The sequence below is a fragment of the Alosa pseudoharengus genome, unplaced genomic scaffold, assembly GCF_046254945.1.
Source record: "Alosa pseudoharengus isolate Yale_2024_CS ecotype anadromous, Long Island Sound unplaced genomic scaffold, YU_APseudo_1.1 YU_APseudo_1.1_scf_4, whole genome shotgun sequence".
In the NCBI taxonomy this organism is placed as follows: Eukaryota; Metazoa; Chordata; class Actinopteri; order Clupeiformes; family Clupeidae; genus Alosa; species Alosa pseudoharengus.
Window position 1 is genome coordinate 28,338,880 of NW_027468774.1, and position 23,494 is coordinate 28,362,373.

At 42.5% G+C, this 23,494-nt stretch overlaps 1 protein-coding gene across 1 annotated transcript; it reads right to left on the reverse strand.

Moving 5' to 3' along the window:
- Positions 1-21,469: 21,469 nt before the first annotated feature.
- sstr3 (somatostatin receptor 3) lies at positions 21,470-22,954 on the reverse strand. The gene has a single exon (XM_076266685.1). It carries the CDS (start codon positions 22,952-22,954, stop codon positions 21,470-21,472), a length of 1,485 nt encoding a protein of 494 aa, XP_076122800.1.
- Positions 22,955-23,494: the final 540 nt, after the last annotated feature.

Sequence of the window (23,494 nt, forward strand, 5' to 3'; positions counted from 1 at the left end):
ATGACAGTGGTCCAGTCAAATCTTTTACTGTCTATGGTCAAATCCCAGCCGAGCTATAACTGTAGCTCGACTTACCTGTGCATGTAAACATACTGACTGACAAAAAATCAGAATGAGTAATTATAACAGACGAGTAGCCCTGTGGACACACAATATTATTGGAAAATTGAGATGTGTGAAACACTATTTGACTCAAATGGTAATCAGAAATAATTTGTTATAAAAAAAAAGACTAAAATTAGTGTTAATTTCGTCAGACGAGACGAGAGGAAATATGTTCGTAAACGACCTTGTTTTTAATGACTAAGACGAGACGATGACGAGACTGCGCTAATGTCCTGAAACACTGACTAAGACTATCTTAAGGTGCATTATTGTTGACGAAAAAAGACGAGACTAAAATGTTTTGCATGAAATTAAATCTAAGATAAAATCTCTCTTCATTTTCGTCTACAAAGAATATCTAGCTACGTTTTCAAAATATTCCAAATGAGTTCATGTGCAGCAGCTTTCCTGTAGGCTAGTCTACGTGCTGTTGCTGCAACCCTGTGGCTGCAACACGAAAATACATGGAACAAGAACATTGGAGATTTCTGCCAGAGTTAGCAAGCTAACTACCTAAGCTTTATGCCACAACTCTACATACCAGTGGCGATTGCTGCTCTTTGGAACAGGGGAAGCTCTGATAGAACTGGTCAATTATTAAATTAATATTATTAAGGTGCTATATTGTTCTTTGAGGGCAAACATTATCCCAAAACCCAGAATAGGCCAAACAGTAGGCTATAGAGTTGGCATGGCATCATGTAGCCTACACCGTTATATAGCGCGCTATACCTAACTTAGCCTAAATACACAACTGAAACAAAAGCAAGTCACAAACTCTGTAACTCCACATTAAGGTTTTATTTACAGTATGCTATTTACAAAGACAATAGAAACCGACTGTATTACTCCCAAATTATGAGAATTTGAGCTGCAACTTGCCTTGCCTCTCGCCTTCACCTGTCAACACTAACGTTAACGCATCCCTTGAACTTGAACCACTTCCTGTCAGATCGCGACATATGCTGTCAATCAAAAAGAGTCCAGCCTCTATGACGGTTCCTCCAATCATCATACAGAAGCTCGGCGTCCAGGCCATCCCACTGTCCCATTCACTCCCAGAGACGCCGGGCTTCCCTGGAAATGACGATTTTGTGGCGCTTGTCCAATAAACGTGTAGCTTTTCTGCACTGAGATCAGCCCACTCTGTAAGTGCCATTGAAAGTCCAGTGAAGCCGAGCGTCTATGGGTTTTTTGCATGGTTTTTGATGGATCGTGTCGTCACAGCAATGTATTACGGGTGCGAAATCACGATAAATGACCGACAAAACCTTATTGCAGAACAAACTAGCCATGAAGATGAACATGTTTTCAGCATGTTCTAGTTGGAATATTAGGCTAGAAGCTAATGTAATAGTGTTATTTGATGCGATTTTCCGTGATATTTTAGAGGAGGCTGAGCTTCCCCTGTAGTCTTAGAGCAATCGCCTCTGCTACATACCCATAACTTCATAAATTGAAGCTTCTCTCTTACATATACGAATTAACATCCACCAGAATGTCCATATGAAAATGTTCAGCAAGTAATGTCAACTATTTAACTAGTTACATACACTGATGATGCAGTCGATAGCAAGTAAGCTAATATGGAAGGTTCGCTAGCAAGTTAGCTAAGATGGAGAGTTTGTGTTGCGTTTGGGCGCATATCGCCATCTAGCATGACGGAGTAAAACATTAATACCTGGGTCTACGTAGGCTACAGTGTTTCTCAAACTTTTTCAGACAAAGGACCACTTAACTAACCAATAAAAAAGAAACGCATGGACCACCTAGCTAAAAAAAACCTACTTCAACAGTATATTAGCCTACACAATAGGCCTACTCACCTTGCTTATTGTCTTTGCACTTTTCTTATTGTGTCATATGATTTAAGCTGGCATATCTTAAATAGACAGTGTTGCAGAACTGTTTGGATTTACATACAAGTTGGTTCAATATTGCAAACAACTCATCTATATTATATTTTACCACGTCTGCTCGCGGACCACTTGGGATAGCTTGCGGACCACACTTCGAGAAACACTGGTCTACGAAGATCATGACAGTGGTCCAGTCAAATCTTTTACTGTCTATGGTCAAATCCCAGCCGAGTTATAACTGTAGCTCGACTTACCTGTGCATGTAAACATACTGACTGACAAAAAATCAGAATAAGTAATTATAACAGACGAGTAGCCCTGTGGACACACAATATTGTTGGAAAATTGAGATGTGTGAATCACTATTTGACTGAAATGGTAATCAGAAATAATTTGTTATGAAAAAAAGACTAAAATGTTTTGACTTAAACTGACTAAGACTTAGCCTAGAAATCTAGACGTACCCTAGCGGCGGCAAATTAATTTGCTCAGCCTGTACGTCTAGTATCGAACCATAGGAATTTCTATTGGCTTAACACCATGGATGTTCTCCAATCACAGCGCTTTATTCCGTTAGAGAGTCTTAAGGCGGGCTTAACAGGATAACGACATCCTGCGACGGTGAACAACAAGGAAGGTGGCTATGGCGATCGAAGAGCGGTTGTTTGAATTGGCGTTGGCGTCAACTTTGGAGGAGTTGGACTTGTGCTTTTCTTTGAAAGTAGAGCAACACAATGCATTTAAGTCATTCCTTTCGAAGAAGGATGTATTTGCCGTTTTGCCAACCGGATACGGATATGGTCGTAGCGCTAGCCTATTGCATGCCTAGGCAGTTTGAAAGACAATTCTCTGCCCGCCCCTTGGATTAAGCAGGTGAATGATTCGATTCCAGACCATACATTTCAATGATATAGGATGGCCCGCCAGGCTAACTAAGACTAAGATACCTTTAGTTTTCTTTTGACTAAAACTAGACTAAAATGACGAGACTTTTAGTTGACTAAAACTTGACTAACAAAAATGATATTTGAATGACTAAATATGACAAAGACTAAAAAAGAACATTTCGTCACAAGACTAAGACTAAATTAAAAATAGGTGACAAAATTAACACTAACTAAAATGTGTTGACTAAAACTGACTAAGGCTAAGATACCTTTAGTTTTCTTTTGACTAAAACTAGACTTAAATGACGAGACTTTTAGTCGACTAAAACTTGACTAACAAAAATTATATTTGAATGACTAAATATGACAAAGACTAAAAAGGATATTTCGTCACAATACTAAGACTAAATTAAAAATAGGTGACAAAATTAATTAGCAAAAGCAGCCAAACCCAGGCCGCTGGCTGTGGTTACTTCTGTGTTAGGGACCGTTCGTTATTTATAAATGGGGTCACCGGAGGAAAATAGGGGAGGGTCATGTCTTTTTATTCTTTGTTGAGGGGAGGGTCACCTAACTTTTTTTGTCTAGGAGGGAGGGTCACTCATCTTTTGTATTAATGAAAACAGCAAAAAATCAAAGTGGCTTGTTTGATTGTTGATTTCTGTCGCCATATAACGTTCTCTTTCGTTCCATAGCTCTGTCAACATTGAACAATGAAAATAAGGGAGATTTCCCGGGTTTTTCACGCAAAATACGGAAAATGTCAACATTCGTCCCCATTAACGTTGGAAGGGTTGGAGCAACAAAGTAGCCTACTTTATTCACGCCTAACAGCCTATATCCATTTGGTCAACTTTATCCAGCCCTAAAAAAGCTAAATTTAACTTTGGTTTACTTGTAGTTTACCGTGTAGCCTAACTTTAAACAGTGTGCATGCTTAACATACTGTAAAGCATACTTGTGCTTCATTCATCCACACATCCAGCTCCTAACGTTTTGACAAGCATTTCTACCAATTGGCCTCGTTCCTGCCCATCTCTAGCTTTGCTGTCTCCATCCTTTCTGTTTTTGTTGTTTGCAAAAAAATATATAGTATTTATTGGTAACCAGCAACAAGTGCAATTTGTTAATCGCTGTCATTCTCTCTCCTGCCAACAAAAATGTGTTACGTTCCAAGTAGCAGTGCAAAATTCTGCTTCATAAAGTTGAACAAATACATTTGGTCATATAAATAGCCAGTTTATGGTCTACAGTGTAGTTGGTAAGTTATGGTAGGCCAACTTGGAGTGAATATACAGGGGGAATTCTTTGTCTAGCTGAGTAGCCTGGCAGGTGCGCACGTAGGCATAGCCTACAGCCGAACACTGAAAGCGAATCGTGCTCTCACGACAACCACGTCGTTAACTTAAATAGGCCTAGGTTAACATCACTCTGAGTTCGCATTCAAGCAAGCAAAACGATGATTTGAATACATCTGTTTCACTGGAAGGGCAAGGGGTAACAACAGGACAACACAGAGACAGGCCAGAATGCAGGACTAATGTTATGAGAGTAGGCTATTACAGTAATATGGGATATTCTACGGGAAAATATTAAAACGGCAAGACAGCGGGGAAACGTTAAAATGATAAACCCGGAAAAAGTTGGCATGTTAGGTATTTTTCGGTCCCTGTGATTATTTGTGAAATTGTGCAAACGGCCTTTTCAAGTCATTTGAGAAGGAAGGAGTGTAGCAAGCTCCCAAATTGACGCTCGTCTGAGAAATTGAGTTTTGGATAATGTTCAGCTTCGGCAGCTTTACAATGACTGAGGAAGCCTAGAGACGAGTCCATAGAAACAAGTTCATGTGTTGAATTTGCTATTACCCAGTGTGCTTTGTTGAATGGTCTCAATGCTTTATTGTTTTATTTCATGTGAATACTTGAAGGAGTACTTAGGAGTAACTTTTCAAGTAGGCTAATGCAGTTACAGGAAGTGTGCATTTAATTTCCATGCATATTGTGTTTCCACAACAATGTTAGTGAGTAAATCTACTCAAATGGCCACCATCTTGGTGAAGTGTGATGTGTAAGATCAGAAAGCAGAGGTTGGTTTTAGGGCGGTAGCATATATGTTGATGTGTTTTCATATCACGTAAGAGCGTGGGTGGAAGACATCGGCAAATGGCCGGGGAGGGTCATGTCATTTTTGAAAATGCTACTGGAGGGTCGTTGAAAATTAGATAGCAGGCAGGGGAGGGTCATGCAACTTTTGATCGAAGCACTCAAAATCCCTCCGGTGATCCCGTTTATAAATAACGAACGGTCCCTTAGGTAACTGCTTTTACTTAAAATTTGCTGTTGTTGTAGGCCTAAGGATTGCTGTTATGTGATAAGCCGCCTACTTATGAGAAGGGCTATGTGCATCGTTGTGTTGTGTAGCCTACAGTACAGTGGGCATCGCTTTCAAATGACCACTTCATTCGCGCATTACGAGGCGTGAAGCTGCGGGAAGCTTTAGTACCACTTTCAGCCACTGTGTGTCGCTCTGCCACTGTACATCGCTCTGCCTGCCGCCCTAGGATCTACCATTAAACATAATTGTTGCCGAGAGTAATCCCAGCCTACGAATTCAATAACAAAATGTAGTCAATTGACTGCTTGACATGTCATTTTTATTTTTCTGTACAATAAACAAATACATCTGCTTTATGCCGCAGAATTACATTCATATTTGGCTAACTTCTGCAGACGCGCAAAGACGATATGAGTCTGTTGCATTTCGTTAGATGTCCGAGTCACGCATAATGTTTGAAAACCACTGGCTCGTAATCACAATAATTTAACACACGACAGTTGGATACTTCATCATGTTCCCATGCCTACATTTTGGTGAGTAGGCCTAGCATAGAGATCGTTAAAACAATAAAGTAGCCTATGGCTCTCCGTTTGGGACATCGAAAACTTATATTTTTAATAGGGTAGACTACCGTCGGAGATGCTGACTTGCAAAGGCCTCGGGATAACACGTTATCTCCACTATCATCAGTCAATTCCCCCTTGATCAAAGTGGGGAATGAAAGAAAAAGTTTGAGAACCACTGGCTTAACAAGTTAGGCTACCTGCAGTCCAGAACACACAGAATATTGCAACAGAAAGTTGCCTTTATAATCAACTACTATTTGTTCCAACAGCATTCAAACAAAGCCTTTATAAAAGTGAAAAAAAAAATATTCCATAAGAAGTAAAATAAAATACTGTTACTGTAACTGTATCCCAAGCTTCAGCTCCCCACGTCTGTGACAGGCAGACGTGACACCGCTAAATTCTCAGCTTTTATAGCCTACCCCACACTGAACGCGTAAGACCGCTAGCTAGGCCCATCACTGTGGGGTGCGGTAGCCTACTCTCTGGGATTTAAGTCAAGCAATATAACCATACAAATGTTTCAAAATGAGTAATTTCGGCTTTGTCTGAACTGGCCATTGTAGGCTACGTAAAAAATAAACAAGTAGGCCTAGGCCTATCCCCTATCCAATGATATCGGCAAATGTTTGTTTTCCAAAGTAAGAATTTCACTTCACCATGCACCTTCGACAATGAATAGCTCATTACACTTATGTTACTGTTGAACGTATGGCTAACTGGTATCATTACAAACATTATTCTGTGTCCTAAAAACTGGCATTTTATGGCATTGTGTCATGTAGGCCTAAGGTCGTTGCAAAATCTAGAGAAATGTGTGAGGTGGTCAACATTGGGACACCAGGGGCCATATTCACAAAGCCTTTTATCTTACCACTAGGAGTAGGCTACTCCTAAATAGCAATAAAATATGTTAGCTAGGAGTTTCTCTTATTAAGTTATTCACAAAGCCTTTCAGACCTAGCCTAGGCTACTCTTAGTAAGGAAAAATGACAACTCCTGAACAGATTCTGGAGCTGAGCGCTCTAGAATCTTTGACTAAGAGTGAGAGTCTTCGTTGCGATGGATGACGTTATTACTCATGCACGAGCTTGACTGAAGTGACCACCTTGATTGGCTGATGATTGTAATGCGGGAATGATTCCAAACACCTCCCTTACGATGAGTGGCAGGTGACAGGTCTGACAATGCGTGCGCTACACAAGGACGGAAGATGGTAAATAACTGAATAAAAAGGCCTAGCCTAAATGAATCAAGAGTAAGGCAAAACAAATAGCCTAGTAGCCTAATGAAACATATGGATTGATGTAGTATCTTTGTAACATTATTAAATTAGCCTAATCTGTTACTCTGCCTATGCCTACGTTTGCAAAAGAGAACATTTTAATTTGATTCACAATAATGTTACATTTAATTTACATGTTGACAATGAGTAGCCTAGTTTTGGTTGTTGTTGGTGGCGTTATTGCATGTTAGTTATGCCTACAATGCAAAATTGCTTCCTCACGATTGCAAGCTCCTGTAGCCGCATAGGATTTCAAAACAGATGAAATGCCACAAAACCGGTTTGTGAATAGCTCTGTGAGTTAGGAGTCATCTCAACTTCTTTTAAGCTGTCACAGCTGGTGGGAAGGTGTGATTTGTTGGGGGCAGGGCAGCATCGGCGCCAGAGAGCAACTGGTGGGGGGGCTATGAGCACTGACAGGGGGGGCACCTCACCTCACTTTTATTCGTTATTTTGCCATATAATAAAGAGCATCCTTCGAGCCTTTTGGATAACTGAATCAATATGATCAAGGGGGGAAATAGTGCAAGAACATAGCGGTCATAGCCGTTGAATAAACTAGCACACAACGTTTAGAATAATAGAATTTTAATAGAATAGCGTTGCATAGGCTACAATACAAGTAAATAGGCTATAACAGACTCACCACTAACAAGCCTAGGCTATAGGCTTCACTGTGTCTTTCCATTCATATCGAAATGTTCTTGTAAGATCCTGCTCAAACGCAAATTACACATACTGATAATATCACAACATTGCACAATGTGATCCCTCAAAATGTTCTTTAAGTAGCCTACAGCAGTGTTTCTCAAAGTGTGGTCCGGGGACCACTGGTGGTCTGCAAGCTATCCCAAGTGGTCCGCGAGCAGACATGATAAAATATAATATCTTGCAAGGTTGAACCAACTTGTATGTAAATCCAAACAGGTCTGCAACATGCCAATGTAAGCTACGCCAGTTTAAATCATATGAATCCTCTGACACAAAAAGGAAGGTGAGGAGGCCTATTGTGTAATATACTGTTGAAGTAGGTTTACTCTTTCTTTTAGCTAGTGGTCCGTGAGGTTTTTTTTATTGGTTAAGTGGTCCTTGGTCTGAAAAAGTTTGAGAAACACTGGCCTACAGAACCAATTCTAACACATTTACGAAGTGGTAAATGCACCAACTGTGATGGAAAGTTTAAGAGCAAACAGGACACTCGGCATGACTTTAGTATTTTGTGCTGCTCTGACAGTCCACTTTTATTGCCACTTTTAAGTCTACTGTTTTTGAGTTTGGAGAAGTTCTTGCAGCGACAGGCTATAGCCTACGAATGCCGACTCCACTGTCGCATTATCCAGCCAGGTCCATGATAGGCTTTTTGTCACTGCTTCCAAAAATGTCTCCCTCTGGATAAAGCAGGTTAAGACCCGTGCTGTGTTGCGCTCACTAAAGGGCGATTCTTAAAGTAGGCCTAGCCTACATGATCCAAAGCACTATCTCCGTTGCTCGAGTTTATCATTAGCACTGGACAATATCGGAAAATATAGGAAATGCGACATGTCAGTTTGGCCCTTTATGGTTTCTGCAATTTAGATTAACAGATCATGCATTCAGCTTGGGTCATCCTGCGGTCATACGAAAAACCTTGTATTTTCCATTAGGCCTTTATTCCCAGATCTATCTTGAGACCTTTTACTGGATTTCTTATGCAGCAGTGTCTAAAAATACTGATCGAGATTTATGCTCATTTGGCGTTGCAGGAGTCGTGGTAAATATATCGGTGGCACTCATTGCAATGGTGTCCGAATGTGCAGAATCCCTTTTCATCGCGCAGTTTGCATCACGCAGTTTGCGCACATAATCAACAGTAGCATAGTTGCAGGCATGGACTGGCCATCGGGTGTACCGACGCACATTTTTGGGCCGGGGCTGTCATGATTTAATAATAATAATAAAAATATTCACCGCGACGGTATTTGAGACAAAAAAACGCGGCCCATTGGTTGATTTTCTTGACGGACATTGGGCTACTCCTATGACATCTCTCAGCCCTCCCCCTCCCCTCCCAGGATTATCAAATTTTGCCATTTGAGCTGTCTGACCGCGGAGAGAACTGAGTTTCCGTCTGTGAAATTGTGAAAATGGATAGTAGGCCTAATAAACCACAAAAGTGCAAGGGGGGCGCACAGAAGCTGCGAGACAAGTGGACGCAGCAAAATGTGTCAAAATCACAGAAATGTTCACTCCAAGGTCGACTGTTACAGCAGGTGCAGGGCCGTCGACATCGAGTGCACAGTCTGAAGGAGTGGAACACAGCTTTGATGTGTAGTGTATTAACACAGAGGAAGGCGAAGTACAGGTGCAAGGATTAAAGTTCTCCGTCATAGGACGGATTTCCGTCAATTTGATTTTAGAAATGTCATATTTGAGATCGATGCAGATCCGATGAGAAAAAAATAGGAGGGGGGGGGGGGGGGGGGGGAGACTGTCCCCTTTGCTTTTCCTTTTTTAAGGCAACTACAAATATTAGGTAAATGTTTAAAGACCTAATAGTGTTCTTGAGAACTTTCTGTGTCTCAATCCGTGACCGCTCAAGTCCTATACGGCCTACGTCAGCCATGAGTTTCGCTTTGTATGTTGTAGCTACACACTTGTCTCGGGCGTTTGCTTAAAAAAAAGAACACGTATGGAGGACTATAACGGTCTAAAAGTTGGATTATAGTGACACAATCGAGACAGCTGATGAGGTTGGCCAATCCGTTTAACTTTTTTGGATATGATATTGTGAGCTCTATGTGCGAATTCGGAGGCTGTGTTCTTTCCGTGCATCAATGTAGACACTTACTATCGCGAACTCTTGTCAGGGGAGGTCATTCATTTTGGGTGTCACCTATGACTTGAACAGATAGCCTGCTATGCCACCCGATGTAGGCTACTATTATTGTTACAGTTTTTAATCAATGCAACTAACATTATGTGTAAAGCGACGCAATATAAACCGTAGCCTATGCAATTTATTATCCCGTCTGTTATGACATACAACAATGTTTTTCACAATTTGCGACGGAAGGTTTTGACTGAGCGTGTCGAGTAAGGGGGTCAGTCGTGTTTGTGACGCACAGACAGCCTTGTAGCCTATTTTGCTTAGGCCTCACTTTTAACGACAATAGGTTGTGAGTGTATGTTGACAAAAAATAACCATACAATTAAAATAGTCAACTTAAAACTTTGCTATAAAATATTATTAATTTATAGCACAAAACCATAACCAGTGGGCGTACCAGAACCTCGCATATTAGCGTCATGATTTGTGTGCGTCTATTTGGCAAGGCCACTAGCTGTCATGGATGCGTTGTTGCTAAAGGAAGGCAGGTGTCAAAAGTTAAAAAATAAATGCAGATGGGCAGCTGTAGGAAACGGGGGAGAACTAACAAGCCATGGTGTAAAGAAATTTAAAGTGCCAGGAGTTTGCTTTTGCGCGGTTCGCTGCAAGAAAATTGTTTATGGATGCAATAGGAAAACGTTTTAGCACGCCACCAATCAGAAGACCGCCATAAGGTTAACGTTCGTGCACTTCAGGACATCTTCCCTACCTGGTGCAACTAGCCACCACGACAGAGGTAGGCTACGTTTATCTATGGCTGACCGTTTTTACGTTTAGAAAGTAGGCTACGCATGTTCTTTCATAGCGCAACACGACCTGTCCTTAACCATATCGCAACCTCTTGTCAACCTTCTACAATCTGTTGCTGAAAACAAGCGCCGTCTCCAGATTGTCGTTACAAATGCGCAGACCTCCTGCATGAGCACACACAGTATTGCTGCTCATTGGAAAACTGAGTTGTCTGTAAAACTCAAAATTACCATGTTATCATTAAATGCGGATGAGGCAACAAATGGAAATATGAACAATATCTAGAATGTTCTGATTTGTTACTTTGATGAGGAAATGGAAAGTCTTGCAAACTTGATTTTATAGATTTTACTTGGTGTTGAATTGCATATTAACAAGAAAAAAATCTCCCCTTTAAACACTTTTGGCCTGAAGTAATTAAATAAGAGTGTGTTAAAGCCTTTCTACAATATTGCTGCAGTAGAAAAGAACAGCAATGGCTAATCAGCAATGGTCAGGGATGGTACTAAAATATATTTTTGTTCATCAGGAAAACTCAATCTCAATCAAGAACACTCTCAATTCGCCTTATTCACATGGCGGCCATTGGCTGCTAAAACGAGGCTACAGGATTGTTATGTTCTATGCATTCACCTGTAGGTGGCATTAATTATATAGTAAGTGTACCCTGTAGCCTCGTTTTGGTTTAAACAATGGCCGCTGTGTGAATAAGGCGAATACTCCCTTTACTTTGCTGTTTGCATCTTTTTGTACATTAAAAACCAATAGGTCGCGACCGCAAAAGGGGTGCTATCTCTATAGGTAGATATGAACAACTTATGGCCTGAAAAAAGTTCAGTCAAACAATTTTTTTTCACTTTAATCCCTGCCTACAGTTCTCAAGATATTCACAGAGAACTGTGTCTGCCCTACCCTCCTTTTGGGGGGTCCAGTCCAGCGGGGGGGCTACAGATCCAAAACGAAAAATGACGGTTCCATGCTATCCATGTGGGGGTACATGCCCACCAAGTTTTGTGCACCCCGGTCTTTCAGTGTCCCGGGAATCCTTGTTGGTGTAAGTCACTAAATGAACACATAAATTATTTTATTGTAAGGCCCCCAATGAACGAAAGTACACAAAACTTGGCATGCATTCGGAGGGTGTCATAATGATCCTACACTTTTAATTTCGTGCAGTTTTGACCTTGTCAGCCAGAGATATTGTGATGAAAACACCTAATTTTTTGCTTTTTAATTTTTAACTAGGTGGCGCTATACATGAAATATGTGGTAATGGGATGGGTTGACATGCCCCCTTAAGACCAACATACATAAAAAAGGTGGACCTCCTAGGCCCTACGGTTCTCGAGATATTCACAGAAAACTGTCTCCGGCCACCTACAGGCCAGTTGGTGTATAGTAACATAAATTAATTTATTGTGTGGCCCCCCATGAACGGAATTCCACAAAATTTGGCATGCATACAGAGGGTGTCATACTGATCCTACACTTCCAATTTCGTGCAGTTTTGACTATGTTAGGTCACAGATACCTGTGATTACAACACCTCATTTTTACTTTTTTGTGTTTAACTAGGTGGCGCTATACATGAAATGAGTGGTTATGGAATGGGTTGACATGGCCCCTTGAGATCAACATACAAAAAAAAAATGGTCCTACTAAACCCTACGGTTTTCGAGATATTCACAGAAAACTGTGTCTGCCCTACCCTCCTTTCGGGGGGTCCAGTCCAGCGGGGGGGCTACAGATCAAAACGAAAAACGATGGTTCCATGCTATCCATGTGGGGTTACATGCCCACCAAGTTTCGTGTACCCCGGTCTTTCAGTGTCCCGGGACTCATTGACGGAAATTTGGGCATGCGAAAAAGAAAAAAAAAAAAAAATTCTGTGCATATGCTGCGTGGCGGTCATAATAATAGTAGCCTATAGAGTTTTGTGCACAATCTCGTCCTTGCTGGTTTGGAGGTGGTCACCAGTGTGTGTGTATGTGTTTTAATACCCTTTGTTTTCAAATAATGAGTAGACTCGGTGTCCAACTTACAGTGTTAGCTTGCCATAAAGTTATAGTTTGCAGGTGTTATAGCTTACAGTTATTATTATGACCACCGCGCAGCGAACTGTGAAACTGTGGTTCCGCTTACAAGACAAATAATGTTTTAACGATCTCTTCCACGACCACTTAGTAGTCCATAAAACAAATGAAACTAGGATTTGGATGAATATACTGACTGTTGGTGTTTCTGGTGAGGATTTGAGATTGCATTGAGTAGTTTAAATAAAACAAGATTTCGAAATGGCTTGCATAGTTTGTTTAGGCTATTAATGTGTTGTATAAGTACATGCCTAAAATTGTGGTCCATTTGTGGAAAAACACTTAAGATACGTTAAAACGAACTGAATATGAGCTGGTAACTGACATTTTAAACGAAACGCCCACACACGACTGAACGAGGGGAGGCAGCACGACCCATGCATATGTCGTGTTGTGCAAGTGGATCGGTAATGTAACTCGCACACTGCTGTTACCGGCAATACCGGGATCCCCCTCAAGGGGGCCCCTCTCAGTCGCTGACAGCAGCCAGCAGCCAGCCAGCCAGGTTCGTGATCTCTGCTGCTGGGAAAATATAAAACCTCGCAGTCATAATGAAGCGGAGTTATGCGTCCGGACAGGCGCGCCTGCAGGTGTACGTCCGTACGCACTGTGCGTACCATCAAGCTACTCAACAACAGAACATTTCCCTTGTGTGTGTGTGTATTCACACCAAATTGGCCTACCATACCTTCCCAACTATGCACAGTATCCCTTTAGCTGCATGCCATTAGGCTATTTGCCATTTTCTATTACGTCAAGTTAGTGAACACGTTATCAAAATTAACGTGCACGCATTTTGTTTGAGCAGGAGAGAGAATACGCACGCAGACACGCAATGGGCTACTTTCTGTTTTCTTTTACTCGGATATCTATATATGGTTATCAGCACACAATGTTGAGCTAATTCACTAACTCAATACTCATCATGGATATCAAGTTTAAACAACGAAAACAGAAAGGATGGAGGCAGCAAAGGTAGGAGTTATTCCAGATGGGCAAGAACAAGGTAGGCAATTGGTGTGCTTGTCAGAACGTTAGACTGCACTAAAGCCAAACGTCACGTTATGCTAGAACAAAACTAAACGTAACTTTAGCCTAATAGGTCATTGTAGACATTGTCGTTGTATTATTGCATGTGGATGTTGTTATGCTATTTAGGTTGGGGGGGGCGGTGATGGGTGTGCGTACCATAGCATTAATTCCTGCAGGCGCACCTGCGTCCGGAAGCCAGAAAAGAAAGAAGAGAAAGGAAGAGGATGACAAGAAAAAACAAGATAGTGGTAAGTGATAAATTACACTGGATGAAATAGCTCTACTTGTCTTGTACAAATGGTTTAATGTCGCAGCAGGAAGGCTAGCCAAAAATGTTTTATGTTAACTACCTGCCTGACGGCCCATGCTGCTTGTAACAAACTAGAACAGTTAGCGCACAGTAATGCACAGCATATATATGCAACAGCAGTATTTGCACTGTCAACATTTTTTATTTATATAAAGTGTGGGTGAATTTAAATTGAATGGCTATGCTGTGGTTCCTGTAGGCTTTGCGTGTGGTCCAATGAAAGGACGAGGTTGTAGGTCCTTTGTTCTACCACAACGGTGCCTGTGAAACTGTGGTTCCGCTTACAAGACAAATAATGTTTTAACGATCTCTTCCACGACCACTTAGTAGTCCATAAAACAAATGAAACTAGGATTTGGATGAATATATTGATTGTTGGTGTTTCTGGTGAGGATTTGAGATTGCATTGAGTAGTTTAAATAAAACAAGATTTCGAAATGGCTTGCATAGTTTGTTTAGGCTATTAATGTGTTGTATAAGTACATGCCTAAAATTGTGGTCCATTTGTGGAAAAACACTTAAGATACGTTAAAACGAACTGAATATGAGCTGGTAACTGACATTTTAAACGAAACGCCCACACACGACTGAACGAGCGGAGGCAGCACGACCCATGCATATGTCGTGTTGTGCAAGTGGATCGGTAATGTAACTCACACACTGCTGTTACCGGCAATACCGGGATCCCCCTCAAGGGGGCCCCTCTCAGTCGCTGACAGCAGCCAGCAGCCAGCCAGCCAGGTTCGTGATCTCTGCTGCTGGGAAAATATAAAACCTCGCAGTCATAATGAAGCGGAGTTATGCGTCCGGAAGAAAAAACAAGATAGTGGTAAGTGATAAATTACACTGGATGAAATAGCTCTACTTGTCTTGTACAAATGGTTTAATGTCGCAGCAGGAAGGCTAGCCAAAAATGTTTTATGTTAACTACCTGCCTGACGGCCCATGCTGCTTGTAACAAACTAGAACAGTTAGCGCACAGTAATGCACAGTATATATATGCAACAGCAGTATTTGCACTGTCAACATTTTTTATTTATATAAAGTGTGGGTGAATTTAAATTGTATGGCTATGCTGTGGTTCCTGTAGGCTTTGCGTGTGGTGGGGGGGCCCTCCATGTCCATTTTGCTTGGGGCCCCCAAATTCCTTGAAACGGCCCTGGATACTGTTTGATTGCATAACTTAGAGGAACCGTGCCATGGCCCTGATATCAGAGTTTCCTCTAGAAAAAAATGGTGCCGGTCAAAGTGACCGGCAGAGGTATCGTTTTCCGGACATTTTGATGATATGCCGGTCAAATATCCTATTATCGCTTCTTAATTAGTCAAATTGAGGAAAACTGGAGACAGGCTATGTAGCTTAAAGAATGACATAATCAGGCTGCATAGAATGCAAAATGTTCTTTAGCCTAACTTAAACATGCCTAACAAGATCTAGCCAGTATCTTTACTTCGTTAGTTGTTTTAAAAAGGCTAGGGCCTACGTTGTTTGTTGCTGCTACCCACGTTATCTCCAGTGGTGACTGATTAACTTACACAGATGCGCACACACAAGAATGAGCGCTCACACCACTACCCCCTAATACTATATGCCTCTTTATTTGATAACAATAAATTAAGAAATGTTTCCTATTCTGGGAAATGTTTTGTTTCTTTTTCTTTCGGCCGCGGTTCAATGATACCGTTTAATTGTGCCAGAAATTATCCGCGGACCGGTAATCTCCTCGTCGAGGAGGCCCTAACTCTGCAGATCATAGACAGAGACGCATAGGCCTACTGTATGCTTTGGGTAAAGAACACTTTGCATGTCCAGTGTAGGCTACACGGAGAATGACAGTGTATTGGACCACCCCCCGCAACTCCACTTCCAATGTCACTGATTCCGACATAGCCTGACACTTCTGCTTTTTATCTGGTGGTGGTGGAGTTGACCGGACATCTGAGGCTTCAGACGTTACCAATTTATCATCATCCATCACGTCTGGCCTCTGAAAAAAAGTTTAAGGCTCTGCCTGGGCCTGGCCATGTTTGAACCGCCACGTTTTAAGCGTGCGCTTCCTATTTGAAATGCAGCATAGGCCAATGCGTACGGTAGAGCCAGTTCGTTTAAAAAACATAGCCAGAGGACGTATAATATAGGTTTACATATTAAGGCTTATTCTCAAATTCAGATTGCGCTAGAGGACGGGATTATTAGCCAATTTCAATCGGACAATTTGACCGGAGAGATTTAATTTAATTTAATTACCGGACAACGGAAACCCTGCCTGATATGTCACTAGACATTAAGAAATCATGTTCATTTCAGTAGTCTGGCCAGGTAATTGAAATTTAAAAAGTGAAGTTCACCCCTCAACTGATGTTGATGTTGTCATGTTGTGTTTTGGCCTGATGCGCCACCCTCCACCTATCTACTAATCACAAAGTCAGTAGTGATTTGGCATCTGGGTTGCCAGCTCTGCCAGTTAGGGGGAGGGGGAGGGGATACACTGCTCTACAGTAATTTGAAAGTGATTGCAGTACCAGTTTTGGCCACAATCTTACATACGGTTCCTTTAACTTAGTTTAGTTTCCTCAATGTACTATGTTGTGATAAGACCCAGAGTTAACTTCTGTGCAGCATTGTCACGATGCTAAGCAGATTTAACCCATTTACTCCTAAAATGCCTACTAAAAACGGCAATAGAATCCTATGGCATTCTAGACTAAATAACCTTATTTCCTGAGGGTTGAAAAAAAATACTAAAAATTGTCAACGTCTACCAAAATGTAATATCTAAGCCTCTGTAGCACCTAGAAGCATGAAATAAAAAGCATGCTGCGCTATGCAGCAACCAGCGGGAGATTCAATGTTGCGCTATGCAGCAACAGGCGGGAGATAGAATGTTGCGTCATGCAGCATCAGGCGCGAATGAGTTAATAGCAATTTACGCCGTCATCTTCTATGCAATGCTTCTATGTGGCAACAACAATCCTTTAACAATCGTTATTGTTTTGTTAAATGCACATGCAGAGGAGGGGCAGCGGGCTCGTTATGAGAGAGAGAGTGGCAGGGCGGGGCAAGGAAAGGCTGCATGCGTAAAAAGCGCAGCTCAATGAAAGGAATTTATCTTATCTTTAATTTAAATAGTACAACATAGAAAATGAATGTGTGGCAGTCGGTTTTGATTTCGTGGCGCTCCGCCACATATTAGTCAACGTATGGGAAACACTGGGCGAACGGTAAACTTCCTCAAGGTACTGTCTGTATAAATCGTCTTGTAAATAAACTACCAGTGCTTTTTCAAAGTTCTCAATGTCTCGTTCTAATTGTCAAGGCCCTCGGAAGTCTACGAATGAAGTATGGAGCTACTTTGAGCCTCGTAAATGGTGTAAAACAGTGATTTATTTGCATGGCTAGGCCGATGCCCGAGGCAAGCCGAGATGAGCTATGAGACGTACGTTCACACTCGGCATCATGTTTCAACACACTTTAGGTCAATATCACACCGGAATTCATCTTTGATTTTAGATCCTTTATTTATTTAGTTTCTACAGCAGTAACAGCTTAAAGCAGATAGTATACCCAGGGCAAATGTTGTCACTCCGTCATGTTGTAAACGTAATTAAAGCTGACAAACATGTAACTTTCAATTTTCTGACTCAACTATCCTTGAATTGCACCTATTGATTGCCCTTACTTTCTTTTTCACTCTCTATTGTCCTGTCCATAAATAAGGCAAGGCAAGAAAGGCCCAAAAATGACATTGACTAACCCCCCCCCAAAAAAAAAATGCCACTTTGAGAGAAAGGGAATGAAAGCAAATGATGAGGAAAGAGACAGAGGTTACTTTACAGACAAAATATTTATTGATCCTTTTTATGAAATATAAATCTAGTATTTGGTTGCGGCTGAGGCACACACAAACAAATATTGCAAGACGTGCAAGATAAAAAAAACCACTAGATTAAACACAAGCTGTACCACTGTTCAACAACAAAACCTAAGATAAAAAAAAATGCAATGCATATTTTTGAATTCAACTGGATAATCTTCATTATCCTATTCTTTCACACAAACATATGGGTATGTGTGGGCGCATAAGGGCGTTTTAGGGAGGTAACCAGGTATGCCACGCTGTTGGAGGTGCAAACAAACGCTGCATAGCGATTGCGATCACATAGTAAGGAGATGGCTCAAGGGTTATAAATGTATTTTGTCGTGTTTAGTTGTATAATGAAAGCACAGCTTTTATAGCCATCCATGCGTGTTCAGTTCTGGCTCCTTGGTTATGAATTTGGTAACTATAGCGGACTATTTGAGACCTTTAGAACATTAAACATATCGGAGGTGTCAAATGTTGAGTTACTCCAGTCTAGATTTTTTGACGTTGATCACTCCTATCATGTATTGCTATTGTCTATCCAAAGTACAGTAAAATGTCTGTTTCGAAGTTATGGTCAAATCAACCAAAACTCCGATTGCTTGCACCTCCAAGTGGTCGGTGTACAGTAGGTCTGTGACGCGAGTTTGTGTGAAAGAATAGTCTAAACACAAGATTTGTCTTTGCATTTTCATTGCAAAAAAAGAGATAAACCTTGATCTTGAAAATGATTTTCAGTGGACGAAAATCAAGTAGGCAAACACACTGTTCCAATGCCAAGCATTTCGGGGTGTGGTCATCACATTTCAACACAAGTCCGAGGTGGGAGAGAAACTGAGAAGAAAGAAAAATGAATGTTTGAGCCAAGCCTGAAATGAAATGCTATGTGTTCTGTGACGTGCATGGGGGGAGAATGGGCCGAGGTTGCATTTCAGTCCTCACAGCAAAATGTCTTTGTTTGCTCAAGAGTTCCACAGAAGCCTTTTGCCGAAGAGAGGGAATAATGGCTCAGTGTTCTAGAAGCCTCCAGCAGTGGTGGTGGTGGTGGCGGTGGTTGCGCAGCTCTGGACCCTGCTGTGTGCCCCTACCCTACTGTGCGTGGGTGGCACCACCTCGGGAAACAAATGGCCCATGATTCATACAGATGATATGAAAAACTGTCCAATGATACAGATTTCAGAGAGAAAAACACTCACCCACCCACCCACCCTTTAACCCCATGATCTGTGATTGTAAATCTTCTGCAGTGGGCAGCCCGTGGTAAATACAATGGCAACCCTAAAACAAGGAGGCATGGTCAGAAAACCAAAAGAACAAATATCAAAAACATCACAGTTAACATTTCGCTGCTCATAACAACTAACAGAGTGACAACAGCAGTATAACACTTCAGAAATGCAGAAATACTTCTCATGCTCCTGTCTCTCACTCTTGATTACATGTGAAATCTCTGGAGGTGCGAGCATCTTATGAGCACTCTACTCCAATGTCTAATCGTTTAATCATCTTTTAATTACTTCTCTGTTTTTCTAAGAACATCAATGAGTGTGTAGATCCATGTAGGTATACTGCATATGAGGGGAGAGAGAGATAAGATAAGTGTGTGTTTGTGAGAGAAAGAGAGAGTGTGTGGGTGGAAATGGATAGAGGGATATGAATCCTGGAGGGGGACTCTCCCTATACTCTCCCTTGCCACCGATTAAATTATTTAGTGTTTTATTTATGGGACTCATAAAATACACTTTACGCTGACATATTTAGCTCCAAACTGTGCCAATAACAGTAACAAGATATCACAACTCTGAGACTGTGTTTGTGTATTTGTGTGTGTATTTGTGTGTGTGTGTATTTGCTGACCAATGAGGCATTTACATATACATATCTTCCTCAGAGACTGGTGTTCTCCCAGTAGGACTTTTTGCTTTTGACTTCTTGCTAAGCAATTTACCGTACTGCCTACACTGATTTATGAGTTTCTCTGCTGAAGGACATATTTATGGGAACATTTCTACATATTAGAATAATACATATATGTACAGGAAATAGGCAGGTAGGTGCATGACACTTCAAAAAGCTACATAAAAGCACTTAAACTATTCTGCCTGCAGTTTATTCTGGCTCTACAGGAAATCCAGTGGATGACTCATGGTGACAATTAAACCACAAACGTATTGATATTGAAATTATGTCTTACACTCAATCTATTTCCACTGATGAGCTGTTTTTATAATCCATGGTAAAAGTCCACAACATTAGATTCCAAAATAAGCTTAAAATCTCTTCACATTTTCAAAATATGTACACTAGATTCCAAATGACCTCCCACACAAAAAGAATCTATGAACCATGTAAAAACTTCACAGGATAAATGCCTATCCGCCTTCATCCGCCCAGAAACATCCCTTAAAATGGATCTGGGCTTTTCAACCCAGAAGCTACGTGGAAATCCTGTCCTCGCCAGGCAGGCAAAGTGATGCTGTTTTAAACGTGGCTAATAAAGTGCTGATAGATGTTATTCACTAGTGTGCAAGTCCTCCGTGAGCCACCCAGCAATAAATGCTGCTGCCTCTGCTGCCTGATAGTGGTGTGTGCCGCAGGTGCAAACCACCACCCTCCCCTCATACCCTGCTCTGTTCTTGACCACCATAAAAACCTGTCTGGGTACCAAAATATCAGCCATTAAGTGGTGGCGACTGGTAAACACTTGCCGTGCGTCAACAAGGTGCAGCTGCACCTCATTTAGGCTGATTAAAGGCAATGCGGAGGATTGCGGAGCTCGCACTCACCGCTTTGGGCACGACTGCTGGGAGACGGCAAATTTGTGACAATGACAAATTTATTTGTGAGTGTCGGAGAAATTTCATACCATCTCTGTGGCATTTGGTAGAGCCGCCTTTGAAATGTGTGTTTAGGTGGCTAGTCTTTTGTTAAGAAAATGGTTCGTATTGATCATTTCCGTGCTTGGTTGGTTGCTCATCTTTTGTTGAGGAAATGCTAATATGGGTAGTAAGAGTGATTATGAGCACTTAGTGTTGGACTCACACTGGGATCTCAAAAACCAACTAAACCCCCGGGGTCTTAAATCGATGTACCTGAGAACACTGCAATGCCCAATTATGGGAGACTGACAGCTAAAGATAAGCTAAATATCCCCACGCCAAATCTAGATAAAGGCACATGCAGATGCTATGCACATAATGGTTGAGTTTTGTCCCCTCTGTGCATTCATGATGTGTATGTACTCATCTGTTCATTTTTCTTGTAAAGTCACAAATGGTCACAGTTGGATGTATGCTATATACTCGAAGGTCAGGCATTGAGAAATTGCCTCCAAGAGAGATCAGTCTGCCACATAACAAATATCTTGACATTAACACAGACCTTTAAATAAGATAAGTTTTGTTCCGCTATCACTGAAAAAAAAAGAAGTTCAAGACCATTAGCAAGTCTGCTTAGGAGTGAAATCAATAATACTGTAAATCTATTTCAAGTAAGATGCAGTAACACATTTTCACACTACAAATAGCTGATCTCCAGCAGAGGGTTCTTCTCCACTGGTTCCTCTGGCAACGGCTTGACACTTCCGTTTTTAGCTCCATTAAGTAAGGCCGGCACAGTTCCTGGGGGCCCAAAACCTGGGGCTTTCCCTAGGCAATCCCCCGCCGCCGCCCCCCTACCGTTAGGGGAGATAAGCTCTTGCGCCTCTGAGGCTGCCACCTTGTCGGAGAGCAGTGCGCACGAGGTCTCGGCCTGTTGCCGGCTGATGTTCCCGTTCCCGTTCTGCGCGATTTTGCAGATCTCCGTCATCTCCGTCACCTCCTCCTGATCTTCGTCATCGTCGTCCTCCTCCTCGTCGTCGCCGCCGTGCCGCACGACTCTGCGCAGGCTCTCGCGGGGCATGAGCACGTGGCGCCTCTGCTGCTGCAGCTGCTGCAGCTCTTCGTCCTGCGGCTCCCCGGGCTCCTCCGGCCGCTGCCGGCCGCCGCCACGCTGCCCGCTGCCGTCTGCCAGGTCGTGGTTGTCCACGCGGCGTGACGAGCGGCACAGCGCCTTGCGGAAGCCCCGCTTGAAGTTGTCCGACATGAAGCCATAGATGATGGGGTTGGCGCAGCTGTTGGTGTAGGGCAGCACCACCACGAAGTAGAAGAGGCCCTTGGGCACGTTAGGCAGACGTATGATCAGGTTGAGGATGTTGAGCGCGTAGAAGGGCAGCCAGCAGAGCACGAAGACGGCCACCACGATGATCACCATGCGCGTCACCTTGCGCTCGGACTTGCGCCGCTTGGTGGACGTGGCGTGCACCTTCTTGCCCGAGCTGCGGATCTTGATGACAATGAGCAGGTAGCACAGGATGATGATCAGCAGCGGCAGGAAGAAGCCCATGATGGAGGTGAAGATGATGAAGGCGGCGCGCCACACGCTCTCCGGCTCCGGCCAGATGATGTTGCAGTGGCCTCTGTGCACGCCGGCGAACACCACCACCGGCAGCACCACGGTAAAGGAGAGCAGCCACACCGTGGCGTTGACCACCTTGGCCACCTGTGGCCGGCGCCACTTGGACGAGCGGATGGGATGCACCACGGCCAGGTAGCGGTCAATGCTCATCACTGTGAGGCAGAAGATGCTGGTGAACTGGTTGATGCCGTCCACCGTCATCACCAGGCGGCACATGAGCGAGCCGAACGGCCACGAGTGCAGCGCGCCCTGGACGGCCAAGAAGGGCAGGCCCAGCATGAAGAGCTCGTCGGCGATGGCCAGGTTCAGGATGTAGATGTTGGTGACCGACTCGGTCTTGGAGTAGTGCAGCACGATGTGGATGACCAGCGTGTTGCCGCCCAGGCCGATGACGCACACCACAAAGTAGATGAGCGGGATGAGCACGCTGGATATGGCGCCATGCGGGTTATCCAGCATCGTATTGTTGCTGTTAGTGAAGTTGCACGAGTCATTGGCGCTGTCGTTGAACTGGTCTACTAAAGGGTATGTGCTGGTAAAATCCATGCTGCCTTGCTTACAAGCCCACAATGATGACTAGTCTGTCCACCCTTGGGCTACTGCATTAGTCCTGAGGATTGGAAAAGAAGAATGTAATAATTACATAGCTATACATATGCATACACAAGCTATAGTTATTTACAAGCTATACATATAGTTACATACCAGTTGTTATACAGTACATGTGAATTTTTCTGGGTGAAATGAGGAGAATCAGAAGGTTATGCATAACAACAATTGATAATCCATATAACAGTGCTTTAAACAAGACCCAAATATTAACCAGCTGTTCGGCTTAGTTTTGCTTTAAGACACAAGCTAGCGTCACAGGAAAACACTGATAATGTAAGCAGTCAAAGCCTGTCATGTCATCAGCCATAAAATGTCCTGAAATGATAAATAAAAGCTTCGCTAAAATGACAGTGATCAAAGGCAAGGAAAAGTGTACACATGACAAAGTGGTTCGGTGGAAACAAACAGAAAAACCCACAATTAACTGATAAGAGGGAGTGGATAGGAAAGACATGGCCGCATGGTGTGGTCAAG

Excerpts from the sequence above, each read along its gene's own strand:
- sstr3 (XM_076266685.1), bottom strand. The coding sequence starts at position 22,954 with ATGGATTTTACCAGCACATACCCTTTAGTAGACCAGTTCAACGACAGC.